The sequence below is a fragment of the Dipodomys merriami genome, unplaced genomic scaffold (genome assembly GCF_024711535.1).
Source record: "Dipodomys merriami isolate MVZ:Mamm:240054 unplaced genomic scaffold, mDipMer1.0.p SCAF_1, whole genome shotgun sequence".
NCBI classification, from domain to species: Eukaryota; Metazoa; Chordata; class Mammalia; order Rodentia; family Heteromyidae; genus Dipodomys; species Dipodomys merriami.
Window position 1 is genome coordinate 91,011,781 of NW_027202270.1, and position 22,395 is coordinate 91,034,175.

At 45.5% G+C, this 22,395-nt stretch overlaps 1 protein-coding gene and 1 long non-coding RNA gene across 4 annotated transcripts in view; one reads left to right on the plus strand and one right to left on the minus strand.

The window, feature by feature from the left end:
* Nucleotides 1-21: 21 nt before the first annotated feature.
* LOC138829030 (uncharacterized) lies at nucleotides 22-20,701 on the plus strand. 2 transcript variants are annotated; one of them, XR_011372474.1, is made up of 5 exons: nucleotides 22-104; nucleotides 984-1,199; nucleotides 7,750-7,808; nucleotides 10,233-10,408; nucleotides 20,617-20,696. It is a non-coding gene; the product is annotated as an uncharacterized lncRNA (long non-coding RNA). The 2 variants fall into 2 exon arrangements; XR_011372475.1 differs by lacking the exon at nucleotides 10,233-10,408 and having other exon boundaries at nucleotides 20,617-20,701.
* The window catches only part of CUNH14orf93 (chromosome unknown C14orf93 homolog), a 31,367-nt gene continuing 14,342 nt past the window's right edge, over nucleotides 5,371-22,395 (minus strand). For both annotated transcript variants that reach the window (XM_070024997.1, XM_070025000.1), the window contains exons 3-7: nucleotides 20,660-20,980; nucleotides 10,551-10,612; nucleotides 10,226-10,329; nucleotides 8,994-9,106; nucleotides 5,371-7,803 (exon numbers count right to left, since the gene is read on the minus strand). In XM_070024997.1, the coding sequence (XP_069881098.1) occupies nucleotides 7,384-7,803; nucleotides 8,994-9,106; nucleotides 10,226-10,329; nucleotides 10,551-10,612; nucleotides 20,660-20,980 (1,020 nt within the window). In that variant the 3' untranslated portion in view covers nucleotides 5,371-7,383. The remainder of the gene's footprint in view (nucleotides 7,804-8,993; nucleotides 9,107-10,225; nucleotides 10,330-10,550; nucleotides 10,613-20,659; nucleotides 20,981-22,395) is intronic.

Consider the following 22,395-nt stretch of genomic DNA (forward strand, 5'->3'; position numbering starts at 1 on the left):
AGGGCGGAGCGCGGTGTGCAAGGGAGCGACTGGGTGCTTGCGCAGGGATCTCCGGTGCGTCGAAAGGGGGGGAGCAGAACGGTGGGAGGCTAACTGCCCCGGAGGTGAGGTTCCGCCGACTGAACTGAAAGGAGGGACAGAGGCGGCTTGGATAGCCGCGACCACAGCGCTCCAGAACGGGAACGGGAAAGAACGAAGCGGGAGGAAGAGAGGAAGGGGACTTTTTGTTTGCAGTTGGAATGCGCGGAGGGGCACTGTGGATGTCGCGGTCGGGACTTACGCGAGGCGTGTGTTCTGCGCAAATACCGTGACTTTGTTCCTAGAGTGGGGACGGGGGAGAGACTGGCACCAAAGTGCTGAGATCGGGGAGAGAGCCGTAGGGAAGACAGGAAGGAAGAAGAAAGGGAGATACTTGGAAAGGCTAGCGGTGTGTAGGTGCAGGCGGGCCGTATAAAGATAGCTCTGCAAGGCGAGGAGTCCCACGTAGGTGAGCACAGGTAGCGGAAGGAAGAATGGGAGTAAAGGCGAGTGTGGGAGGCACTGAGACGGATGCTTAGACAAAGGAAAAGGACACGTTAGTCCTGGGAGCTTGAGACACAAAGTGAAGAAGAAAAAAAAACACGCACCACTTTTGTGGACTCGCAGATCTGTGATGGTGGAGAAGCCGGTGGAAGAGTTATACATAACTCTGTGTCGAAGCAGTGATAGGGAATAGAGAAAAGGTTTGGGACTAACCCTTGCCTTCAGAGGGAGGGAAGAAGATTTAGTGTGTATATAAAAGCAGGTTTGATACTAATCGCTACCTGAAGTGTGGGAGAGAAAAGACTACTGGAGACACCCACCCCCTGGTGTTGGGAAAGAAAATTTTTAGCAAATGTTTCAGGTGACGATGGGGCTTGAAGGCCTGTTTTTAGGGTGAGCAAACACTCCTGCCCCTCCCAGTTGGTGTTAGGAAGTTGATGACAAAGATTATGTTTACTTAGGATGAAGGAAAGAAATGGCAGCTAAAGGAAGTGACACGTGAAAATGACCAAGGTGGGAAAGAAGCTGATATTGACCAGACTGGGAGAATCAAGAGTAAGGAAAAGAAGAAATCCTAACTGGAGCTAAACACCAGCCAACTGATTTAATCAGGAGAGTAACTCATCAGGGACAAGGGACTGAAGAAGTAGCATGAAGAAAAATGACTCTTGGAGCTGGTAATGTGGCTTAGTGGTAAAGTGCTTGTCTAGCATGCATGAAGCCCTGGGTTCAATTCCTCAGTACCACATAAACAGAAAAAGCTGGAAATGGCACTGTGGCTCAAGTGATAGGATGTTACCCTTGAGCAAAAGAAGCTCAGGGACAATGTCTAGGTCCTAAATTCAAGCCCAAGGACTGGCAAAAACAAAACAAAACAAAACATGTATTTAAAGAGTATTAAGGTTACACGCAAACAAATCATGCCTATTATTTTCATCTCAGCATTTTGGACACCTTTTATAATTTAGTGTGGCCTTATGAAATGGAAGAGGAAAGCCAGGTGTGATGGTGCATGGTTAATCCCAGTACCCAGATCTCAGGAAGCTTGAGGTAGGAGGGTCATAAATTTGAGGTCAGCCTGGGCTCCATAGTGAGAACTTGTTTTATTTTGTTTAAAACAAGATGTCAGATGCCTGTGGCTCACACTTGTAATCATAGCTACTCAGGAGGCTGAGATCTGATGATCATGGTTTGAATCCAACCAGACAGAAAAGTCCGTAAGATTCTTATGTTAGGAAAAGGCCAGAAGCGGCACTGTGGCTCAAGTGGCAGAGTGCTGTTAGCCTTAAGCACAAAGAGGTTCAGGGACAGCACCCAGGCCCCTGGGGAAGTGGGGGGGGGGGGAGAAAAAAAAGAGAAAGAAGCCAGGCACCGGTGGCTTATGCCTGTAATCTTAGCTACTCAGAAGGTTGAGATCTGAAGATTTGAGATAGTGGTTCAAAGCCAGCCTGGGAGAATCTTTTTTTTTTTTTTTGTCGGTTGTGGGGCTTGAACTCTGGGCCTGGACGCTGTCCCTCAGCTCTTCAGCTCAAGGCCAGCGCTCTACCACTTGAGCTACAGCGCCACTTCCGGTTTTCTGGTGGTTTATTGGAGATAGGAGTCTCACAGTCTCTCCTGCCCGGGCTGGCTTTGAACCGCGATCCTCAGATCTCAGCCTCCTGAGTAGCTAGGATTACAGGCGTGAGCCACCGGCGCCCGGCCAGCCTGGGAGAATCTTATCTCCAATTAACCACCAGAAAACTGGATGTGGAGCTGTGGCTCAAAGTGGTAGAGCACTAGCCTTGAGCAAAAAAGCTCAGGGGTAGCACCCAGGCCAACGACTGACTAAAGGGATGGGGAGGGGGAGGAAAGAGAAGGAAGGAGGGAAGGTTAATATCTTTGGGCAAATTGGATTTTTTGCCCAAGTTGCATTGTATCCAGGAACTTCTGAAAATGAGCCTGTTTGGCTAGACAAATCAAGCCTAAAACTTTCCCTTGGGATCCCATAAAGAGTTTGCTACTACATTGGAGGACCGGAAACACAACAGAGGGGAGCTATCAAGTTACATCTAGAACCTGTTGGCAGTAACATCTTTAGAATTAACCTGAGGCTCTCCATTCCTGACTCCAAATGGAAGGAAATTCTGGATTCTTCCAGTTACTAACACCTGAAATATTAGTACAACATCTAGTAATTGATAAGAGAGTAAATCCTAACTTAGATGATGGTGACTCATGCCTATAATCCTAGTTACTCAGAAGGCTGAGTTCATAAGACTGAAGTTTGAAGCCAGCCAGCCCAGGCAGTCAATTCAAGAGATTCTTAATTTCCAAACAACTAGCAAAAAGCTTTGGAAGTGTTATGAAGTTATTAAATTATATGTTTAAGAGCTAAAGAGAAAAAAAAAAAGCTGGAAGTGGAGTTATGGCTCAAGTGATAGAGCAAAATGACAACTAAGAGCTAGATTCTCTGAGTATCAGCACATACACACACAAGTTGAGAAGCCACTAAAAAGGTCCACCTAGGAGTTGGTGGCAGCAATGGACACAGTTAACGAAATAGCCTGCTTTCTTAGGAGATAACAGGAAGCAGAGACTAGTGAAGCAGAAGAGGGCTCCTGACCTCAGGGTAGCTACTCTACAGTTGAACTAGAACTGGGAGGCCCTGAGGGGCTAATCTCTGCTCCACTCCAAACAGTCATTGTTTGTAGGGTTTTTATTGTTGTTCCAAAGGGTGAATTCAGAGCCTCACATTTGCTTGGCTTGCTTGAACAGCTTGCTTGCTTGGCTGGCACTTTTGTACCACTTGAACCACACATCCAGCCCTATATTTTGCTTGTTTTTTTTTTGTTTGTTTGTTTTTCGTCGGTCATGGAGCTTGAACTCTGGACCTAGGCGCTGTCCCTCAGTTCTTCAGCTCAAGGCTAGCACTCTACTTCTTGAACCACAGCACCAGGTTTTCTGGTGGTTAATTGGAGATAAGAGTCTCACAGACTTTCCTGCACAGGCTGGCTTTGAACAGAAAAAACTGGAAGTAGCACTGTGGCTCAGGTGGTAGAGTGTTAGCCTTGAGTAAAGAGGCTCAGGGAGGAGTGGAGAAAGAGAGAGAGAGAGAGAGAGAGAGAGAGAGAGAGAGAGAGAGAGAGAGAGAGAGAGAGAGAGAGAGAGAGAGAGAGAGATCTCAACCTCCTGAGTATGAGCCACCAGAGCCCACCTTTGCTTGTTGTTGTTTTTTTTTTTTTTTGGTCCAGTCGTGGGGCCTGAACTCTGGGCCTGGGTGCTGTCCCTCAGCTCTTCAGCTCAAGGCTAGCGCTCTACCACTTGAGCCACAGCGCCACTTCCGGCTCTTTTTCTTTTGCTTATGTGGTGCTGGGGAATCAAACCCAGGGCCTCATGCATGCAAGGCAAGCGCTCTACCACTGAGCCACCTTCCCAGCCCCTTGTTATTTTTTTTGGGAGGGGGTGGGGGGCTCCGGTGGTGGGGCCTGAACTCTAGGCCTGGGCGCTGTCCCTCAGCTCTTCAGCTCAAGGCTAGTGCTCTACCACTTGAGCTGCAGCGCCACTTCCAGCTTTTTTCTTTTTGCTTATGTGGTGCTAAGGAATTGAACCCAGGACCTCATGCATGCAAGGCAAGCGCTCTACCACTGAGCCACCTTCCCAGCCCTTGCTTGTTATTTTAGAGATGGAGTCTTAGCATTTCCATATGAGCTGGCCTTGAACAAAGATCCTTTGGATCTCAGCCTTCTGATGGTCAGGTCACCATCTCTCATGTTTTAAACCAATGCAAGAGTTTCTTGGCCAAGTCTTGTTTCCAAGTCATCTTATGTCTTTTTTTTTTTTTTTGCGGGGGGTGGGTGGTCCAGTCGTGGGGCCTGAACTCTGGGCCTGAGCTCTGTCCCTCAGCTCTTCAGCTCAAGGCTAAGCTTCACAGAAAAGTCTGTGATACTTCATCTCCAACAACCAACATAAAGCTGATCTGGAGGTGTGGCTTAAGTGGTAGGGTACCAGCTGTGAGCAAGAAAGCTTGGCAAGACCATGAATCACTGAGTTCAAGTCCTGGTACCAGCATAAACAAAAAAAGCAACCTCTTGATGCTTGCTCATCACTCTTAAGCTATGGTCTACACTATATTTATTTGTTTATTTTGTGTGCTGGTTTTGGGGCTTGAACTCAGGGTTTGGGCATTGTCCTTGAACTTTTTTATTTATTTTTTTATTTTGGGTCCGGTTGTGGGGCCTGAACTCTGGACCTGGGCGCTGTCCCTCAGCTCTTCAGCTCAAGGCTAGCACTCTACCACTTGAGCCACAGCTCCACTTCCAGCTTTTTCTGCTTATGTGGTGCTGAGGAATCGAACCCAGGGCCTCAAGCATGCAAGGCAAGCGCTCTACCACTGAGACACCTTCCCAGCCCCTCGTTAAGCTTTTTTAGGGTTAGCACTCTAACACTTGAACCACAGATCTACTTCCAGCTTTTTGGTAATTAATTGGATGTAAGAGTCTCATGGACTTTCCTACCCATGCTAGCTTCAAACTTCTGTGCAGCTACGATTGTAGGATTGCAGTTATGAGCCACCAGTGCTTAGTTTTATTTTTAATGATCTCCTCCTCTTCTTCTTCTTCTTCTTCTTCTTCTTCTTCTTCTTCTTCTTCTTCTTCTTCTTCTTCTTCTTCTTCTTCTTCTTCTTCTTTCTTCTTCATTTTGGTATTGGAGACTGAATTCAGGGCTTCATCATTCTTGCTGGGCAGGCATTCTATCACTTGGGCCACACCTCCAGCCCATTTCCTTCCTTCCTTCCTTCCTTCCTTCCTTCCTTCCTTCCTTCCTTCCTTCCTTCCTCCCTCCCTCCCTTCTCTCTCTCACTCTCTCTCTTTCTTTCTGTCTGTGTTGAACTGAGGGCCCTGACCTCACTTGACTGCTTGCTTTGCTGCTGCTGTACCATTTGAGCCTCCAGCCTGGCTTTTTGCTGGTTATTTTGGACATGGGGTCTCATGGACTTTTCTGCCTGTGCTGGTCTCAAACCACAATCCTCTGGATCTCTGAGTAGCTAGGTTTACAGATAGTCCAGAGCCACTAGCTCCGAGCTCCCATTGTTTTTTTTTTTTATATAAGGTTTACCTTTATAGACTGTTCTCAGCATCATTTATCCCCTCCCCTAACTAGTTTGAAGTAAACCTTGTCTGTATTCACTCTAGTTGGACTTTTGTACCTGCTTGTTCCATTTGAGATATTCTCCTGGCCTCTGCCTTTCTCCTGATTTAATCTTCTTTTAGATATCAGTTTAAACACCATTGCCTCTGAGAAGCCTTTCTGACTGCAAGAGAAGGTTAGCTACCTCTGCTGAATACTGGCTTACTTCATTGCCCACTCAATTGACAGGCTTCCCAACGGCATAATAAAACCTGATCATCTAAACACACCAACAGTGTATCCATAGCACCTCACACCTAATAAAGTGTTTTTTGCTGTGTGTTTGTGTGCACATGTGTGTGCTGGGACTGAGGCTTTAACCCAGGGTTTCAAGCTCTGACTTGGCTTTTTTGCTCAAGGCTGGTGCTCTACCATTTGAGCCACATCTCCACTTCTGGCTCTTTACTGGTTAACTGAAGCTAGGAATGTGTTAGGCTTTTCTGCCTAGGCTGGCTTTGAACCGCGATCCTTAGATCTCAGTCTCCTGAATAGCTAGGATTATAGATATGAGCCACCAGGTCTTAGGTGTTTTGTTTTGTTTTTTCCTTCAGTTTTTGAGATAGGGTCTCATGACGTAGCCCAAGTTGATCTTACTCATCTTCCTGCCCCAGCCACCAGAGTGCTAGAATTATAGGCACATGCCAACATACCCTGCTTTAATATTTATTGTATTACTGAATGACTATAAAGCCTTTTATATCTTATCCATTTGACATTTATGTGTGTGTAGACACATATACCCTCAAACTACAGCTTGGCTGATAGGTCTAAGAAACAAAGCTATATTCTGCTTGGTCACAGGCATGGAGAAAAACCATTAGTGAAACATGGAAATTCTTTTAATCTCTAATCTCCTGCTCTTGTAAAATGTTTACAATAAAATCTTCCTTATATAATCCAGTAAATAATGGCTATTATACCTAGATCCCAAGTCCCAAATAGTTATGGAGCCCATGGTCCCTTGCCTAGCTCATGATTGAAACTGCCACCAGGTGGCAGTATTACCCTGAACTACTTCTGTTTTGGTTCCACTGCAGAGCCAGACCAGCAGTTAAGGGGAAGCAAGATACCAACCACAAGGGCTGCTTCCCTTGAGCTTTGGGCGAAATGGGGGAAACAACCAAAAGAAAACTCAGAGACAGGAACATGTGTCAAAAAAGGCCCCATGTTTCTTTGATGCATCCTTTTCTTATCCCAGGTTCCTTCGAGGCACTGCTTATGCTTTCAGGAATAAGCATTTTTCTAGCTTGCCATTCACAGTGGGGGAGTCACCCCCTTCTCCACGAGTCTGGTATCCAACCAGAGCTTCTAGTTTCCACTTCAAACAGAGACTGTGTTAAGAAGAGAGGTGGCTCATGCCCATAATCCTAGCTACTCAGGAGGCTGAGATCTGAGGATCATGGTTCAAAGCCAGCCCAGGCAGGAAAGTCCACGAGACTCTTATCTCTAATAAACCACCAGAAAACTGAAAGTGGCACTGTGGCTCAAGTGGTAGAGTGCTAGCCTTGAGCTGAAGAGTTCAGGGACAGCGCCCAGGCCCAGAGTTTAAGCTCCATGATTGGAAAAAAAAAAAAAAAAGGAGGCAGATTTGCTTGTTCAGTCTGTAGAAATTATCTCATTGGGAGAAGCCCCATGGCCCCTCTTTTCTGGGATGTGGGGAGTGACAGAAGCCACAGTTTTTCTTGGTCAAAGACCTCACTCATCCTTTTCTACTTTGATTTCAATGAATGAGTTCAAGTCAGGACAGCAGGTTTTATGGGGTTGGTCGAAAGATGGGGAGATGGGCCCATTGTCATGGCTTCCTTCCTCTTCATCCTCATGGAAATTAGGATTATACAGTTCTGGGGGAAGGAGCTGGGCTTCCGCAGAAGGCAGTCTGTCTGAAGGAGGTCCATACACACGGTTGGCTTTGGTGCCATGCTTAGAGTTAGCATCCAGGTGGTAGCAGAGCTCTGTGAGGCGCTGGGCCCGGAACCGAGGAGGGCGGGCCACCCAGACCCCTGGCTCATTAAGACTGTCCTCTTCATCTGACATCAGCTCTTCTGTCACATCCTTCCACAGACGTTGGTCTTCAGGTCCGAAATGTCTCATGATGCTGGATCGGTTGGCAAACAGCTAAGGTAGGACCCCAAAACAGAGATTAGGAAGAGAAATAATAGACGACGGATTTAGGGAAAAGGGGTTAGGTGGCGAAGAAGGCAGAGTAAAACCCATTCTTTTTTTTTTTTTTTTTTTTGGGTCCGGTTGTGGGGCCTGAACTCAGGGCCTGGGCGCTGTCCCCCAGCTCTTCAGCTCAAGGCTAGCACTCTACCACTTGAGCCACAGCGCCACTTCCGGCTTTTTTCTTATGTGGTACTGAGGAATCGAACCCAGAGCCTTGAGCATGCAAGGCAAGTGCTCTACCACTGAGCCACCTGCCCAGCCCCTAAAACCCATTCTTTAAGTCCAACTTCAGAACTGGTTTGCCCTCCACCTCTGCCTGTCTACTTTCAGCATGGCATCCCTAGTCCCAGATGCTATGACCTCATGCCTTCTCCATTACAGCTTAATTAGGATTTAGGGTTTAGCATTTTTTTTCTGTGTTCATATTCGGACTTGAACTCAGGGCCTAGGCACTGCCCTTCAGCTTTATTGCTCAAGGCTGTCACTCTACCACTTGAGCCAGACTTCCACTTTTTTTTCCCGCCAGTCCTAGGACTTGAACTCAGCGCCTGGACACTGTCCTTGAGCTTCTTTTGCTCAAGGCTAGCATTCTACCACTTGTGCCACAGCGCCCCTTCTGACTTTTTCTTTTATTTGGTGCTGAGGAATTGAATCCAGGGCTTCATGCATGCTAGCAAGCACGCTACTACATTCCCAGTTCTTGTTGTTGTTGTTGTTTGTGTTAGTCATAGGGCTTGAACTCTGGGCCTGGGCATTGTCCTTGAGCTCTTCAGTTCAAGGCCAATGCTCTACCACTTGAGTCACAGCACCACTTCCAGTTTTCTGGTGGTTAATTGGAGACCAGAGTCTCATGGGCTTTCCTGCCCAGGCTGGCTTTGAACTGCAATCCTCAGATCTCAGCCTCCTAAAATAGCTAGGATTACAGGCAGGAGCCACCTGCACTGGGCTTCCCCCACCACCACCTTTTTGTTTGTTTTGTTTTTTTGTGTTTAATTGGAGATAAGAGTCACAGACTTTCCTGCCCAGGGTAGATATTAACCTTGATCCTCATATCTCAGCCTGCTGAGAAGCTAGAATTACAGCAATGAGCCACTGGTGACCAGCTGGCTTTAGCATCTTGAAAGGAAAGCCTAGATCCCTACCCGATACCGGCGACTTCGAAGTTTCTTTTCTTCTTTTTCTTTCAGGCCTTTAAAAGGGTTTAAGGAGTTGCGATACTCCCGTCTCTTGGTAAGGAAGTAGGCCACACAGGCTCCTGGAGGAAAGAGAGGAGGGAGGAAGCAGTGGAGTCCTCTAGAGCTGTGGTCCCAGCCCCTTTTATCTTTTTTGACCTCACACTGCTGAATGGAAGGCTGGCATCACTCACTACTGAGACAGTGGGCTCTCCTGCCATACACGCCAGCATCTCTTCAGTCCTGTCTAGTTTAGTACCATCTCCAATATTAACTCTTCCTATCTCCCACTAAAAATACAACTGCCCCTCGTGCATTAACTCTGCCTTATTATCATTCAATCAATAGATATCAATCACCACTTTTTTTTTCTTTTATTGGTACTAAAGTTTGAATTCAGGGCCTTGTGCTCATTCAGCTAGTGCTCTACCACTTGAGCCATGCCTCCAGCCTTGCTTTTTGCTGGTTAATTGAGGCTTGTGTTTTTTTCCTACCTGAGCTAGCTTTGAAACATGTATCTTCTACATTTCAGCCATCTGAGTAGATAAGATTATAGGTATGAGCCACCTTGTCCAGCTTCAAGCACATTTTCTTTTTGTTAGTTGTGGGGCTTGAACTGAGGACCTAGGTGCTATCCTGGGGCTAGTACTGTGGCTTGAACTTAGGACTTCATGCTTTTGCTTGGCTTATTTCAATCAATGCCTGTGCTCTACCACTTGAGTGATACCTCTACATCTGGCTTTTGCTGGTTAATTGGAGATAAGAGTCTCGTAGACTTTCCAGCCCAGGCTGCCTTCAAACTGTGATCCTCAGTTCTAAGCCTCCTGACTAGTTAGGCTAATAGGCATGAGCCACCCATGTCCAACTTCAAAAGAGTTTTTTTGTTTTGTTTTGTTTTTTTGGTCATAGAGCACTCTATCACTTGAGCTACAGCGCCACTTCTGGTTTTCTAGTGATATATTGGAGATAGGAGTCTCATGGTCTTTCCTGCCTGGGCTGGCTTTGAACTGAGATCCTCCGATCTCAGCCTCCTGAGTAGCTAGGATTACAGGCGTGAGCCACTGGCGCCCAGCTCAAAAGAATTTTGAAGTATACCATTTTCAGCACCTCCTCCTAAGTCATCCCTATTATGTTTCTCCCCTGACCTTGGTGTGGGAGGGAAGGGGACAGAGAATGAGTGGCCATGAGCCAGTTTTCCTCACCTTTCAGCTCCTTATCAGTGTAATTGTGGGGACTGGTGACCAGCTCCTGCTTGAGCTTCTCCAGAAGGAACTTCACGACTGAGATGTTCCAGGAGGACTTGATGCTACCAGAGGAGAATATGGATGAGGCGCTCAGCTTTTAAGGAGACACATGAACAGAGCCACCCAGCACTAATCAATCAGGTGCTAAATTCCTGGGCCTAACACAGGATACCAGGGACAAAGGGGAGAAGGAGGTGGTGGCCTCCCCGTGGTATTGGTGTCCCCTCTGCTTCCCTCTCCTTAGCAAAGTACCCTGTGATCTTTTTCCCTCAAGAGACCATACCTTTCAGACCCATTGAATCTCTTGTCATTGGTGATATGGTTATGCACATTGTGGACCAATTTCTAGGAGGGGAAAAAAACAAAAACAGAATCAAGCCAGGAGTGGATAGAATGAAAACCTTCCTCTGGTACCTATGATTAAATGGGATTGTCCTTGTGGGATTTTCTGCCTGAGTTCTTTCCACAGCCTTGATACCACTTTTGTATAGGCTGTTTCTTAACTAGAGAGCCAATCTAAGTTAGTTTTGCTCTGTATGTGTGTGTGTTTGTGCCAGTCCTGGGGCATGAACTAAGGGCTTGGTGCTATCCCTAGACTTTTTTTGTTCAAGAATAGCACTCTAGGGCTGGGAAGATGGCTCAGTGGTAGAGTGCTTGCCTTGCATGCATGAGGCCCTGGGTTCCATTCCTCAGCACCACATAAACAGAAAAAGCCAGAAGTGGACGCTGTGGCTCAAGTGGTAGAGCACTAGCCTTGAGCTGAAGAGCTCAGGAACAGTGCCTAGACCCAGGGTTCAAGCCCCACATCTGACCAAAACAAAACAAAACAAAAAACAGCAATCTACCACTTGAGCCATATTCGCACTTGTGGCTTTTTTAGTAGTTAATTGAAGATCAGAGTCTCACAGACTTTCCTGCCCAGGATGGCTTTGAACCATGATCCTGAGATATCAGCCTCTTGAGTAGCTAGGATTATAGGCATGAACTTCTGGCACCCGGCCCAAGTTAGTATTTCTAATGAAGCCTTCCCTTACCCCTTTTTCTTCTTTTTTCATTTTTATTTTTGGGGGGGAGGTCTGGTCATGGGGCCTGAACTCGGCCTGGGCGCTGTCCCTCAGCTCTTCAGCTCAAGGCTAGAGCTCTACCACTTGAGCCACAGTGCCACTTCTGGCTTTTTTCTTTTTGCTTATATGGTGCTGAGGAATCGAACCCAGGGCCTCATGCATGCAAGGCAAGCGCTCTACCACCGAGCCACCTTCCCAGCCCTGTGCTGACTACTTGGAAACAGAATTCTGTGGTCTTTTCTGCCTAGGCCTTGAACTTTGAACCTTGAGCCTCTGAATTTCAGTTCCCTGAGTAGCTAGAAATATAGGTATGAGCCACCCCTGTCCTTCCCTTCCCCTACTGCCTTTTTTTTAACATGTGGCAAAAATATTTTAATATTAACATTAAAACATAAAGCATCAACACAGAAATCCCACTGTTGTGCTTTCAAAACAGGGTACAAGGATACATGTAATGACGAGATATTTTGAATTTGCTTAACTTCAGACCCTAAAATGGGAAACCAATCTTGGAGGTAAGGGTATGGCAACAGTGAAGCAGAGATCTTGGAGGTGATCAGACTAGAGCCTTGGCTTTACTCCTACTAGGAGACTTTACCCCGCCCTCTACCTTACTCCCACCCTCACTTTTTAAAAGTGTGTCAAGCTTGTAATCCTAGCTACTCAAGATGCTGAGACTTGAGGATCCTGATTCAATGGTAGCCAAAGCAGAAAAGTCCATGGGATTCTTACCTCCAATTAATCAGCAGAAAGCTGGAAGTGGAGCAATAGCTCAAGTGGTAAAGTGACAGTCTTGAGTGAAAAGCCAAGTGAGAACTCAAGGTCCTGAGTTCAAGCCCTGATATTGGTATGCATGCATGTGCACATGCACACACAAGTATCAAGACTTCTGCTTCTGGATAATGTGACCACTGGAGTCTTGGATCCCAGACCTTTTCACTAGGAGATACTGAATGTATGTATATGTATATATGTATATATATATTAATATATACATGTATATTATATATATATGTGTGTGTGTGTGTGTGTGTGTGTGTGTGTGTGTGTGTGTGCATGTACACACACACATATATACACATGTATACCAGGGCTACTGCAAGTGAGTATTTCTTTAGCCCCATACTCTTGCAATTTTTTTTCTTTTTTTTTTTTTTTCACAGTCTTGGGGCCTGAACTCTGGGCCTGGGTGCTGTCTCTCAGCTCTTCGGCTCAAGGTTAGCGCTCTACCACTTGAGCCACAGCACCATATCGGGCTTTTTCTGCTTATGTGGTGCTGAGGAATCAAACCCAGGGCCTCAAGCATGCAAGGCAAGCACTCTACCACTGAGACACCTTCCCAGCCCCAACTCTTGCAATTTTTAAATCTTCTTTGAAACATATCTATATTTCTTCAAATATAAAGATATCTCCTGAAATCTAGTAAAATTAATAACCCAGGAAAATGTCTCAGCTTTAGCCACAGCTTTGTATATCCTTTTGCCCATGATCACAACTCCCAGGGGTATACATACTATGGTCTGAAAAGCACAATTCTAAAATACAGATGTGAAAAAAAAAAATAACATGTGTGAAATGGAAAGCACTATCACTAACCTCCCTGTCATGGCACTAAGCAGAGTTGGAGTTTTGTTCATATACATCTAATGATGGGTCCTTCTTGAATCAGCTTAATCTATTGTTGACCATCTTTTTCTTTTCCTTCCTTCCTTCCTTCCTTCCTTCCTTCCTTCCTTTCTTTCTTTCTTTCTTTCTTTCTTTCTTTCTTTCTTTCTTTCTTTCTTTCTTTCTTTCTTTCTTTCTTTTTTTGTGCTAGTCCTGGGGCTTGAACTCAGGGCATAGGCACTGTCTTTGAGCTTTTTTTTTTTTGCTCAAGATTAGTTCTCTACCACTTCAGACACAGCTCCACTTCCAGCTTTTTGGTGGTTAATTGGAGATTAGTCTCACAGACTTTCCTGCCCCAGCTGGCTTCAAACTCTGATCCTCAGATCTCAGTCTCCTAATCCTAGCTAGGATTACAGGCATGAGCCACCAGTGCGTGACCCAAAATTATCCATCTTAAACTGAAATATTCATATAGTGACTTAGGGTGTTAATTCTATATCTAGAAATCTCCAATGCCATGCCAACTTAGAATAGCACTATCAGCTTTATATAGCTTGCTCTCTACTCTATAAAGAGATGTTACTGCTGGCACCAGTGGCTTATACCTATAATCCTGGCTAATCAGGAGGCTGAGAGCTAAGGATCTCAGTTCAAAGCCAGCCAGGGTTAGAAAGTCCATGAGACTCTTATCTCCAACAAACTTCCAAAAAGCCAGAAGTGGAACTGTGGTGTTAGTGGTAGAGCCTTAGCCTTGAACAAAGAAGCTAAAGCATAGCCCAGGCCCCAAGTTCAAGCCCCAGGACACACATACACATACACACACACACACACACACACACACACACACCACACACACACACACACACACTACACATACACACACACACACACACACACACACACACACACACACACACACGATGCTACTGTCCTATATTTATAGTTGTTGGCCTAGAACTCATGATCCTCTGCTTTAGCCACCCATGTACTGGGATTAGAGGTGTGTGCCACCATGTTCAACTTTATAGTTATTTTACCTCTCAGAAATCCAAATGTAAGGAATCACAAAGGATTGTGTGAATGCTGCAGGAAAAATTTTGAAGAGTTTCCAAAGAATGAAGAAAAAAAAGTTGTGTATCTTCCAACTCAAGTGGCTTGGAAGAGAGCAGGTGATAAAAATCAAACCAGTCAAAAGGAAAGGGAAATAATCTCAACACTAGGTGTTAAGACTGTAAAGACGCTGGCTCACCTATCCCTCGAATGAACTATAAATAAATATATTTCTCCAAGGGCTTGCTGGAATGTGCAGCATCCTGAGGAATTAGGCTCCTGGTTTGGACTTTTTGGTTCACAGGATCCCGATCAAGAATCCACAGGAGCTCAGAAGAATGGAGAGATGCCTCTTTGATTCATTTTCAGAGCTAAAGATTGGAACAGTAAAAATCTCCAACTATTGCACACTGCAAACCCACAGTCTAGCACAGGAATATCTTGAACTCTGGGTTTGGGCGTTGTCCCTGAGCTCTGCAGCTGAAGGCGAGCACTCTCACACTTGAGCCACAGCACCACTTCCAGTTTTCTGGTGGTTAACTGGAGATAAGAGTCTCACAGACTTTCTGCCTGTACGGTCTCTGAACGGTGATCCTCAGATCTCAGCCCCTTGAGTAGCTAGAATTACAGGCAAGAGCCACCAGCAACCATATTTTTTCTTTTTTGAGACAGGGTCTCCTTAGGCAGCCCACACTGGCTTGAACTTGTGATTCCTACCTAAGCCTCCTTAGTTCTGAAATTGCAAGTGTGCCTTGCTATACAGGGCCTAATTTAGCACAGTCCTCCCCCTCTTTTTTAAACAGTACTTGGATTTGAACTCAGGACCTGTGCTTGGTTAGACTGGTGCTCTACCACTTGAGCTATGACTCTAGTCCTGATTTTTTTTCTAGTTATTCTTAAGACAGAGTCTCACCTGCCAGGGTGCATACTCATATGCCTGAGCCCAATCTACTACTTTAGGCTTCACAACAATTCAGACACACACTAACATATTCTCAGATCTCAAGTTTCCTGAGTAGCTAGGATTACAGGCGTGAGCTCCTTTCTGTGGAGCTCGGAGTCTCATGGACTTTTCTGCCTGGGCTGGCCTGGATCTGCTATTCTCCCAATCTCAACTTGGGATAACAGGTGCACACCTCTACACACTACTGTGAGTTGAGAAAGAATCTCAGGAATTTTTCTGCCAGAGCTCTTGAACTGCAATCCTCCACTCTCAGTCTCCCACGTAATTAGGATTTCAGGTGTTAATGTCACGATCCCACACCTGACTTCAGTTTTTACTTTTTTTTTTTTTGCCAGTCCTGGGGCTTGAACTCCAGGCCTGGGCACTGTCCCTCCCTGAGCCTCTTTTGCTCAAGGCTAGCACTCTACCATTTGAACCACAGTGCCACTTATACCTTTTTCTGTGTATGTGTACTGAGGAATCAAACCCAGGGCTTCATGCATGCTAGGCAAGCACTCTACCACTAAGCCACATTCTCAGCCCTCAGTTTTGACTTTTTAAGAAATTGTACTGACTTGTTGAAGGGCACTGGCCTGAAGAATGACTCACTTCCTAGATTTGTCCTGTTGCTTCTCGCCAATGTCCTTCAGTTTGTTTCTCTGTCACAGAACTTTCTGTAAACTGCACATCAGATCTAATATTTCTTTTTTTTATGTGTGTGTGGGAGGGGGAATGAGAAGAATATATTCTAGACCCCATAACTGACTATTAGCTATACTAAGACTGCTTCTAGAAAATGGGTGGTGGTTTTTAAAACATGATTACATTTGCAACTTCAAATGTACACTGAACAATTATTTGAAGAGAAGAAAAAGCAGCAGCTAGTAGCCCATGCCTGTAGTCTTAGGTATCAGAAGGCTAAGATCTGAGTTGTTGTTTTGTTTTGGGTTTTTTTTTGCCGGTTGTGGGACTTGAACTTGGCCTGGGCACTGTCCCTCAGCTCTTCAACTCGAGGCTAGCACTCTACCACTTGAGCCACAGGCCACTTCCAGCTTTTTGTGCTTATGTGGTACTGAGGAATTGAACCCAGGGCCTCATGCAGGCAAGGCAAGCACTCTACCACTGAACCACCTTCCCAGCCCCAAGATCTGGGATTTGTTATTTGAAACCAGTCCAAGAAGAAAAGTCTATGAAACTCTTATCTCCAATTAACCAGCAAAAAGCCATTAGTGGGGGCTGGGAAGATGGCTCAGTGGTAGAGTGCTTGCCTTGCATGCCTGAGGCCATGGGTTCGATTCCTCAGCACCATATAAGCAAAATGAAAAAAGCTGGAAGTGGTGCTGTGGCTCAAGTGGTAGAGCGCTAGCCTTGAGCTGAAGAGCTGAGGGACAGCGCCTAGGCCCAGAATTCAGGCCCCACAACCGGACCCCCCCCCAAAAAAAAAGCCATTAGTGGAGCTATGTCTCAAGTAGTAGTGTGAGCAAAAAGCTAAGGCATAATACCTAGGCTCTGAATTCAAGCCTTAGTATCAACAAGAAAGAGAAGAGAAGAGAAGAGAAGAGAAGAGAAGAGGGAAGGAAGGAAGGAAGGAAGGAAACAAAGAAAGAAGAGAGAGAGCAAGAAAGAGTCTGGGTACTGGTGGCTGATGCCTGTAATCCTAGCTACTCAGGAAGCTGAGATCTAAGCTTTCAGTTTGAAGCAGCCTGGGCTGGAAAGACCCTGAGACTCATATCTCCAATTAACCACCAAAAAGCCAGAAGTGGAACGTTAATTCAAGTGGTAGAAAACAAGCCTTGAACAAGAAAGTTAAGGGAGAGTACCCAGGTCCTGACTTCAAGCCCCAGGACCAACACATGAAAAAGAAATAATTAATTAATACTGTAACCTATGTGGTAATACCTGGTAATATGTAATCAACAGTTTTATTTTGTTTTGAGACAAAGTCTTGCTAGGTAGCCAAGGCTGTCCTGGAACTTGAGATCCTGCCACCTGAATCTCTCAATCATTGGGATTATAATTGTATACCACCATACCCAGCTGCACAAGAATATGTCAAACACTCTATGATAGGCAGCAAAGCTCCATGCCTGGCCCTGTGGATCCTTGTCAAGCACTATAATGGGAAGGTTGATGAATAAGCATACTCTTTGGTCAGTAGGTCCACCAAGTTCTCCAAAGGGAAGAAAGAGGCCAGGTCTCAACCCATACCTCTTTTTTTTTTTTTTTTTTTAGTGTGGGTAGTGGGTAGTGGGTAGTGGGTAGTGGGTAGTGGGCTTAAACTCAGGGTCGGGGCAATGTCCTTGAGCTTTCAAAAAAGCTCAAGGTTTGCACTCTTACCACTTGAATTATAATTTCATTCTCAGCTTTTTGCTGGTTAATTGGAGACAAGAGTTTCTGGATTTTATTGCCCAGGTGAACTGCAACCCTCAAATCTCAGCTTCCTCAGTAACTAGGGTTACAGGCATGAGCCCCTAGACCCAACTCAGAATAGTTGATTTTATATGAATTATAATTATTACACATTTATTTACAATTCAAACACTAAGGCTTTAGGACATCCCTTGAGGTACATTACTAGCAGCAGCTCTCGCAGACAACAAATCCAAGACAGAAGCTAAATGCAACCCTTGTTCTATTTAAGCAAGATGTCCTTGAATGCAACTGAAACTCACAATGAAGATTAGAGACAAGTCCATACTGATTATGCATGGTGTCTTCCTGAGGAAATAAGAATTTCCAATGTGAAAATAAATCAAATGAGGCTGGTGTCAGGCTTATAACATAAGCAACCCTAGCTTCTCAAGCTTAGGGTTTGAAGGCAGCCTGAGCTGGCTTCACGAGACTCTATCTCCAAAATAGCTAGAGAAAAGCAGGGCTTGAGGTGGGGCTCAGATGGTAGAACAGCAAGCAAGCAGTCAAGCTGAGTAAGCAGAAGGGCCTAGTGCCACCAAAAAAACCCACAACATCTCAAAACCACCACAACAAAAACAAATCGAAAAAAAAGGGTTAGCAAGAATAGGATCTCTGAGCTCAACCTGGTGGTATAAGCCTGTAGTTCCAGCACTCAGGAGGCTGAAGCAGGAAGATGGAGAATTCTAGCTAGTGTGGGCTACATAGTTAGGTCCTATTTCAATAAACAAACTAATAGGACCTTTATGAATAATGAAAAGGAGAATGGAAGCAATATAAATAAAGACGGTCTAAGTGGTAATTGGCTATTCTTAAGTTTTGCTAAACTTGTCACAAGAAGAAATGGACCAAGTGGTCTGATGGGATATAGGCTGCATGTGACTCATGGCTTCCATTCTCAACCAGGACTGGATTCTCAACCATTAGGGCTGGATGCAATGGCTCATACCTAAAATCCCAGCTACTTGGGCAGTAGAGATCAGGATTATCATGGTTTGAGAGTAGCCCAGACAAAAAGTGAGAACCTATCTTAATCAAAAAGCTAGGACATAATGGTTCCTATCTGTGATCCCAGCTACAGGGAGGCCATAGGTAGCAGTTATTTTCCATTGGCCAATATACAGAGAATAGAAATGTCTAAGTCAGAAGGACATTACATGATTAACAGAAAGAAGCTTTTGGGGTGACATGGGTCAAGATGCATTGTACTCATAAATTTGTTGAATCTTTTGTACAGCTACTTAAAGATAATAAAAATATAGTTGGGTGCTGGTGGCTCACGCCTGTAACCCTAACTACTCAGGAGGCTGAGATCTGAGGATCATGGTTCAAAGCCAGCCAGGGCAGGAAAGTTCCTGAGACTCTTATCTCCGATAAACCACTAGAAAATGGAAGTGGTGCCGGGCGCTGGTGGCTCACGCCTGTAATCCTAGCTACTCAGGAGGCTGAGATCTGAGGATCGCGGTTCAAAGCCAGCCCGGGCAAGAAAGACCCTGAGACTCCTATCTCCAATAAACCACCAGAAAACCGGAAGTGGCCCTGTAGCTCAAGTGGTAGAGCGCTCGCCTTGAGCTGAAGAGCTGAGGGACAACGCCCAGGCCCAGAGTTCAAGCCCCACGACCGACAAAAAAAAAAAAAAGAAAATGGAAGTGGTGCTGTGGCTCAAGCGGTAGAGCACTCACCTTGAGCTGAAGAGCTGAGGAACAGCACCCAGGTCCAGAGTTCAAGCCTCACATGACCAACAAAAACAAACATATATATATATATATATATATATATATATATATATATACACATATAATATGTATAAAATAAGTTAAAAAAAAAGATGTACTGAGGGCTGGGAAGGTGGCTTAGTAGAGTGCTAGCCTTGAGCAAAAGAAGCTCAGGGACAGTGCCTAAGCCCTGAGTTCAAGCCCCAGGACTGACAAAAAAAAAAAAAAGATGCACTGGACACACAAATGGACATATGAAATTGTAATCCCCTTGTACAACTATTTGAAGATTAAAAAATATAAAAATAAAATTGGGTGCCAGCTACTCAGGAGGCTGAGATCTGAGGATCACGGGTCAAAGCTAACCCAGGCAGGAAAGACTGTGAGACTCTTATCTCCAATAAACCACCAGAAAACCAGAAGTGGCGCTGTAGCTCAAGGGTAGAGCACTAGCCTTGAGCTGAAGAGCTCAGGGATAGCACCTAGGCCTAGAGTTCAAGCCCCATGACTGACAAGAAAGAAAGAAAGAAGGAAGGAAGGAAGGAAGAAAGAAAGAAAGAAAGGAAGAGAAAAATATTAAATTTTTTAAAAAGAAGAAAGAAGCTTTTGAAAATATAATTGACCTACAAGACTCTGACCATTTCAGAATTAAGTTTTTCTACTTTTGTGTATGATTTGTTTTTGTACTACCAAATATAGGCAAACACTATAGCACTCAAGCCACACCCAAAGCCCTTAACCTCTGAGAGATTAACCTGTGAACTGTGGGGCTAGAATGTTCACTGGAGAATGCTCAGCAGAATATCTGTTTCCACAGACCAGGTGTCATTAGCATTTTCCCCATCTTCCACCCACCTACTCACCAATGAATGGTAACAACCAGTTTCAAGTGGGTTCCCAGTGTTCTCTGGGGCAAAATTACTCCAGGTTGGAACTACTGCCCTACAATATCTCTAAGACAGATGGGCTGCTAGACTGGGAGGGAAGAGGGGAGATCCAACTCAGCAGGATATTCTAGGGCTCCCGCAGCTGCAAGACTTTGGAAGTCCAAGTTCAAGTTGTCTCTTCCGTGGCTGCTAAGAGCTCTTACAATGATTAGATACTCCAAACCTCTATATGGTTATGGAAATATTGGGAGATGTAATTCTTTAAAGAGAAGATAATTGGCCAGGTGTTGATGGCTCATGCCTGTAACCCTAACTACTCAGGAGACTGAGATCTGAGGATTGTGGTTGAAAGCCAGTCCAGGCAGACAAATCTGAAAGAGTTATCTCCAATTAAGCACTACAAAGCTAGAAGTGGAGCTGTGGTTAAAGTGATAGTGTGTCCGTCTTGAGCAATAGAGCTAAGGGACATTGTCCAGGTCCTGAGTTCAAGCCCCAGGCCTTAAGTTAAAGAAAGAGAGAGGGGGAAGAGGGGGGAAGGGAAAGAGAAAGAGAAGATAATTGTTCTACCTAGAAAAACCTAAAAGCTGATCTGATACAGAGGCACTGTTTATACCTAGGACTACATTGTAGCCCTAATACATTGTAGGCCACCTTCACTCTTCACTTCTCTTTCCAGACAGAAAAGAAGGAAGAAAAAGATTGTAATGGAGCTTACTTACAGAAAGTACCAGATCCCGCTTGCGCCTGGAGTTCTTCTGGCCACTCCCTCTGATCCTGCACGGAGAAGCAGTAAACCCTAGCGAGTGTCTCAGCTCCCCGGTGCTCCCAGGGCCTGACTCTTCCAAGGAACTGTCCAATGCAACGGCGGCACTGAGCATGTCTTCTGGGCGAGGTGGTGGAAGCTTGGTTCCATTTTCTGGCCCTGTTTCTGAGGATGCCCGCTGGATAGCCAGTTGTGTGGCTGGTGAGAGCTGTTTGGCATAGGCAGGGACTAGTACTCGTTGTATTGCACCCTCAGAAGCCACATAGTCATCTACCAGCTAAGAATATAAAAAAGAAGTCTATTAGCCAGCTGATTCTATACAACCATTATTCTTGGGTCAAGAATAGAGGACAGTGTGGAAAAAAGGAAGGAATCTAGCAGTCGTCAATGGTCAGTGGCTTGTTACGCTGAGTCTCCTATAGAAGTATGGGCCAGAGCCGGGCGCTGGTGGCTCACGCCTGTAATCCTAGCTACTCAGGAGGCTGAGATCTGAGGATCGCGGTTCAAAGCCAGCCCGGGCAGGAGAGACCGTGAGACTCCTATCTCCAATAAACCACCAGAAAACCGGAAGTGGTGCTATAGCTCAAGTGGTAGAGCACTCTCCTTGAGCTGAAGAGCTGAGGGACAGCGCCCAGGCTCAGAGTTCAAGTCCCATGACCGACAAAAAAAAAAAAAAAAAGAAGTATGGGCCAGCTATTTCTGGTGTGCACAGGACCAATGGTGTTGCCACAGGGCCGTCTGCAAAAATGAGATACATTTCTGATGTTCTATTTGTGAGTCATTTATAGTTTGCTCTAAGTATAAGAAATATAGCTAGGTAAGTGTTTTGTCTAAAAGAGATTAGAGAGGAAGTGATGACAAGAAAAGGAAACCAAGCAAGAAAAAGAACAAGAAAATTAAATAGTAACAGGAAGGGAGGGAATGTAGTTCAGGGATAGAGTACCTGCCTAGCAAGTCAAGGCCCTGAGTTCAAACTCCAGTACTGCCAAAAAAAATAAAAGTAATCATGAGAGAAAATAAGAGAAAAATAAACGCAAAGTAGGGAAATACAGAGTCAAACCCTAGAGAGCATGGCTCAGACAGCTTTCCTCTACTCCTCTTTATTCCCTCTGAGGGGCTGCTAGTCTGTGACCTTACCCTAATCCTGGCCTAGCCATAGCTGTTGTGGCCCTGACATCCAGCTGACTAATGTGCCCTCACTCAAGGACACACAGGGCAAGGAAAGGAAGGACTGAGCAAAGCAGAGAGAGGGGGAAGGAGAGGGATCTCCGCAGCCAAGAAAACAAAACAGTGAAGGGGTGGGGGGGAACCACACACGCACACACAGAACAAAGCGGGGGAGGAGGATGAGATTTATAGACCTGTGAGCAGCTATTCTGCACTGTGAAATCTAATTCCATCTTGTCGGTTTGGAAGCCTTCCCTGACTGAAAGAACCCACAGCTCAGGGCACTGACTGACCTGGTCCTCTCCTGCCTTTGACCCTCCAGTTCCTCCTCCCTCAGGCCCAAACCACTGAAAGTCCTGGCCAGGCCCAGGCAGGTGAGCGGGTGAGCCGCAGTGACCATTACTGCAGCACAGCTGTGTTTTGGAGAGAGCAATGACCAACCAGTTGCTGTAGTAAGGTAGCATCTATGGAAAAGACTTTTTCTTTCAGATCCAGCAGATGGGCTGGGAGTTTCTCCCCCTCTCA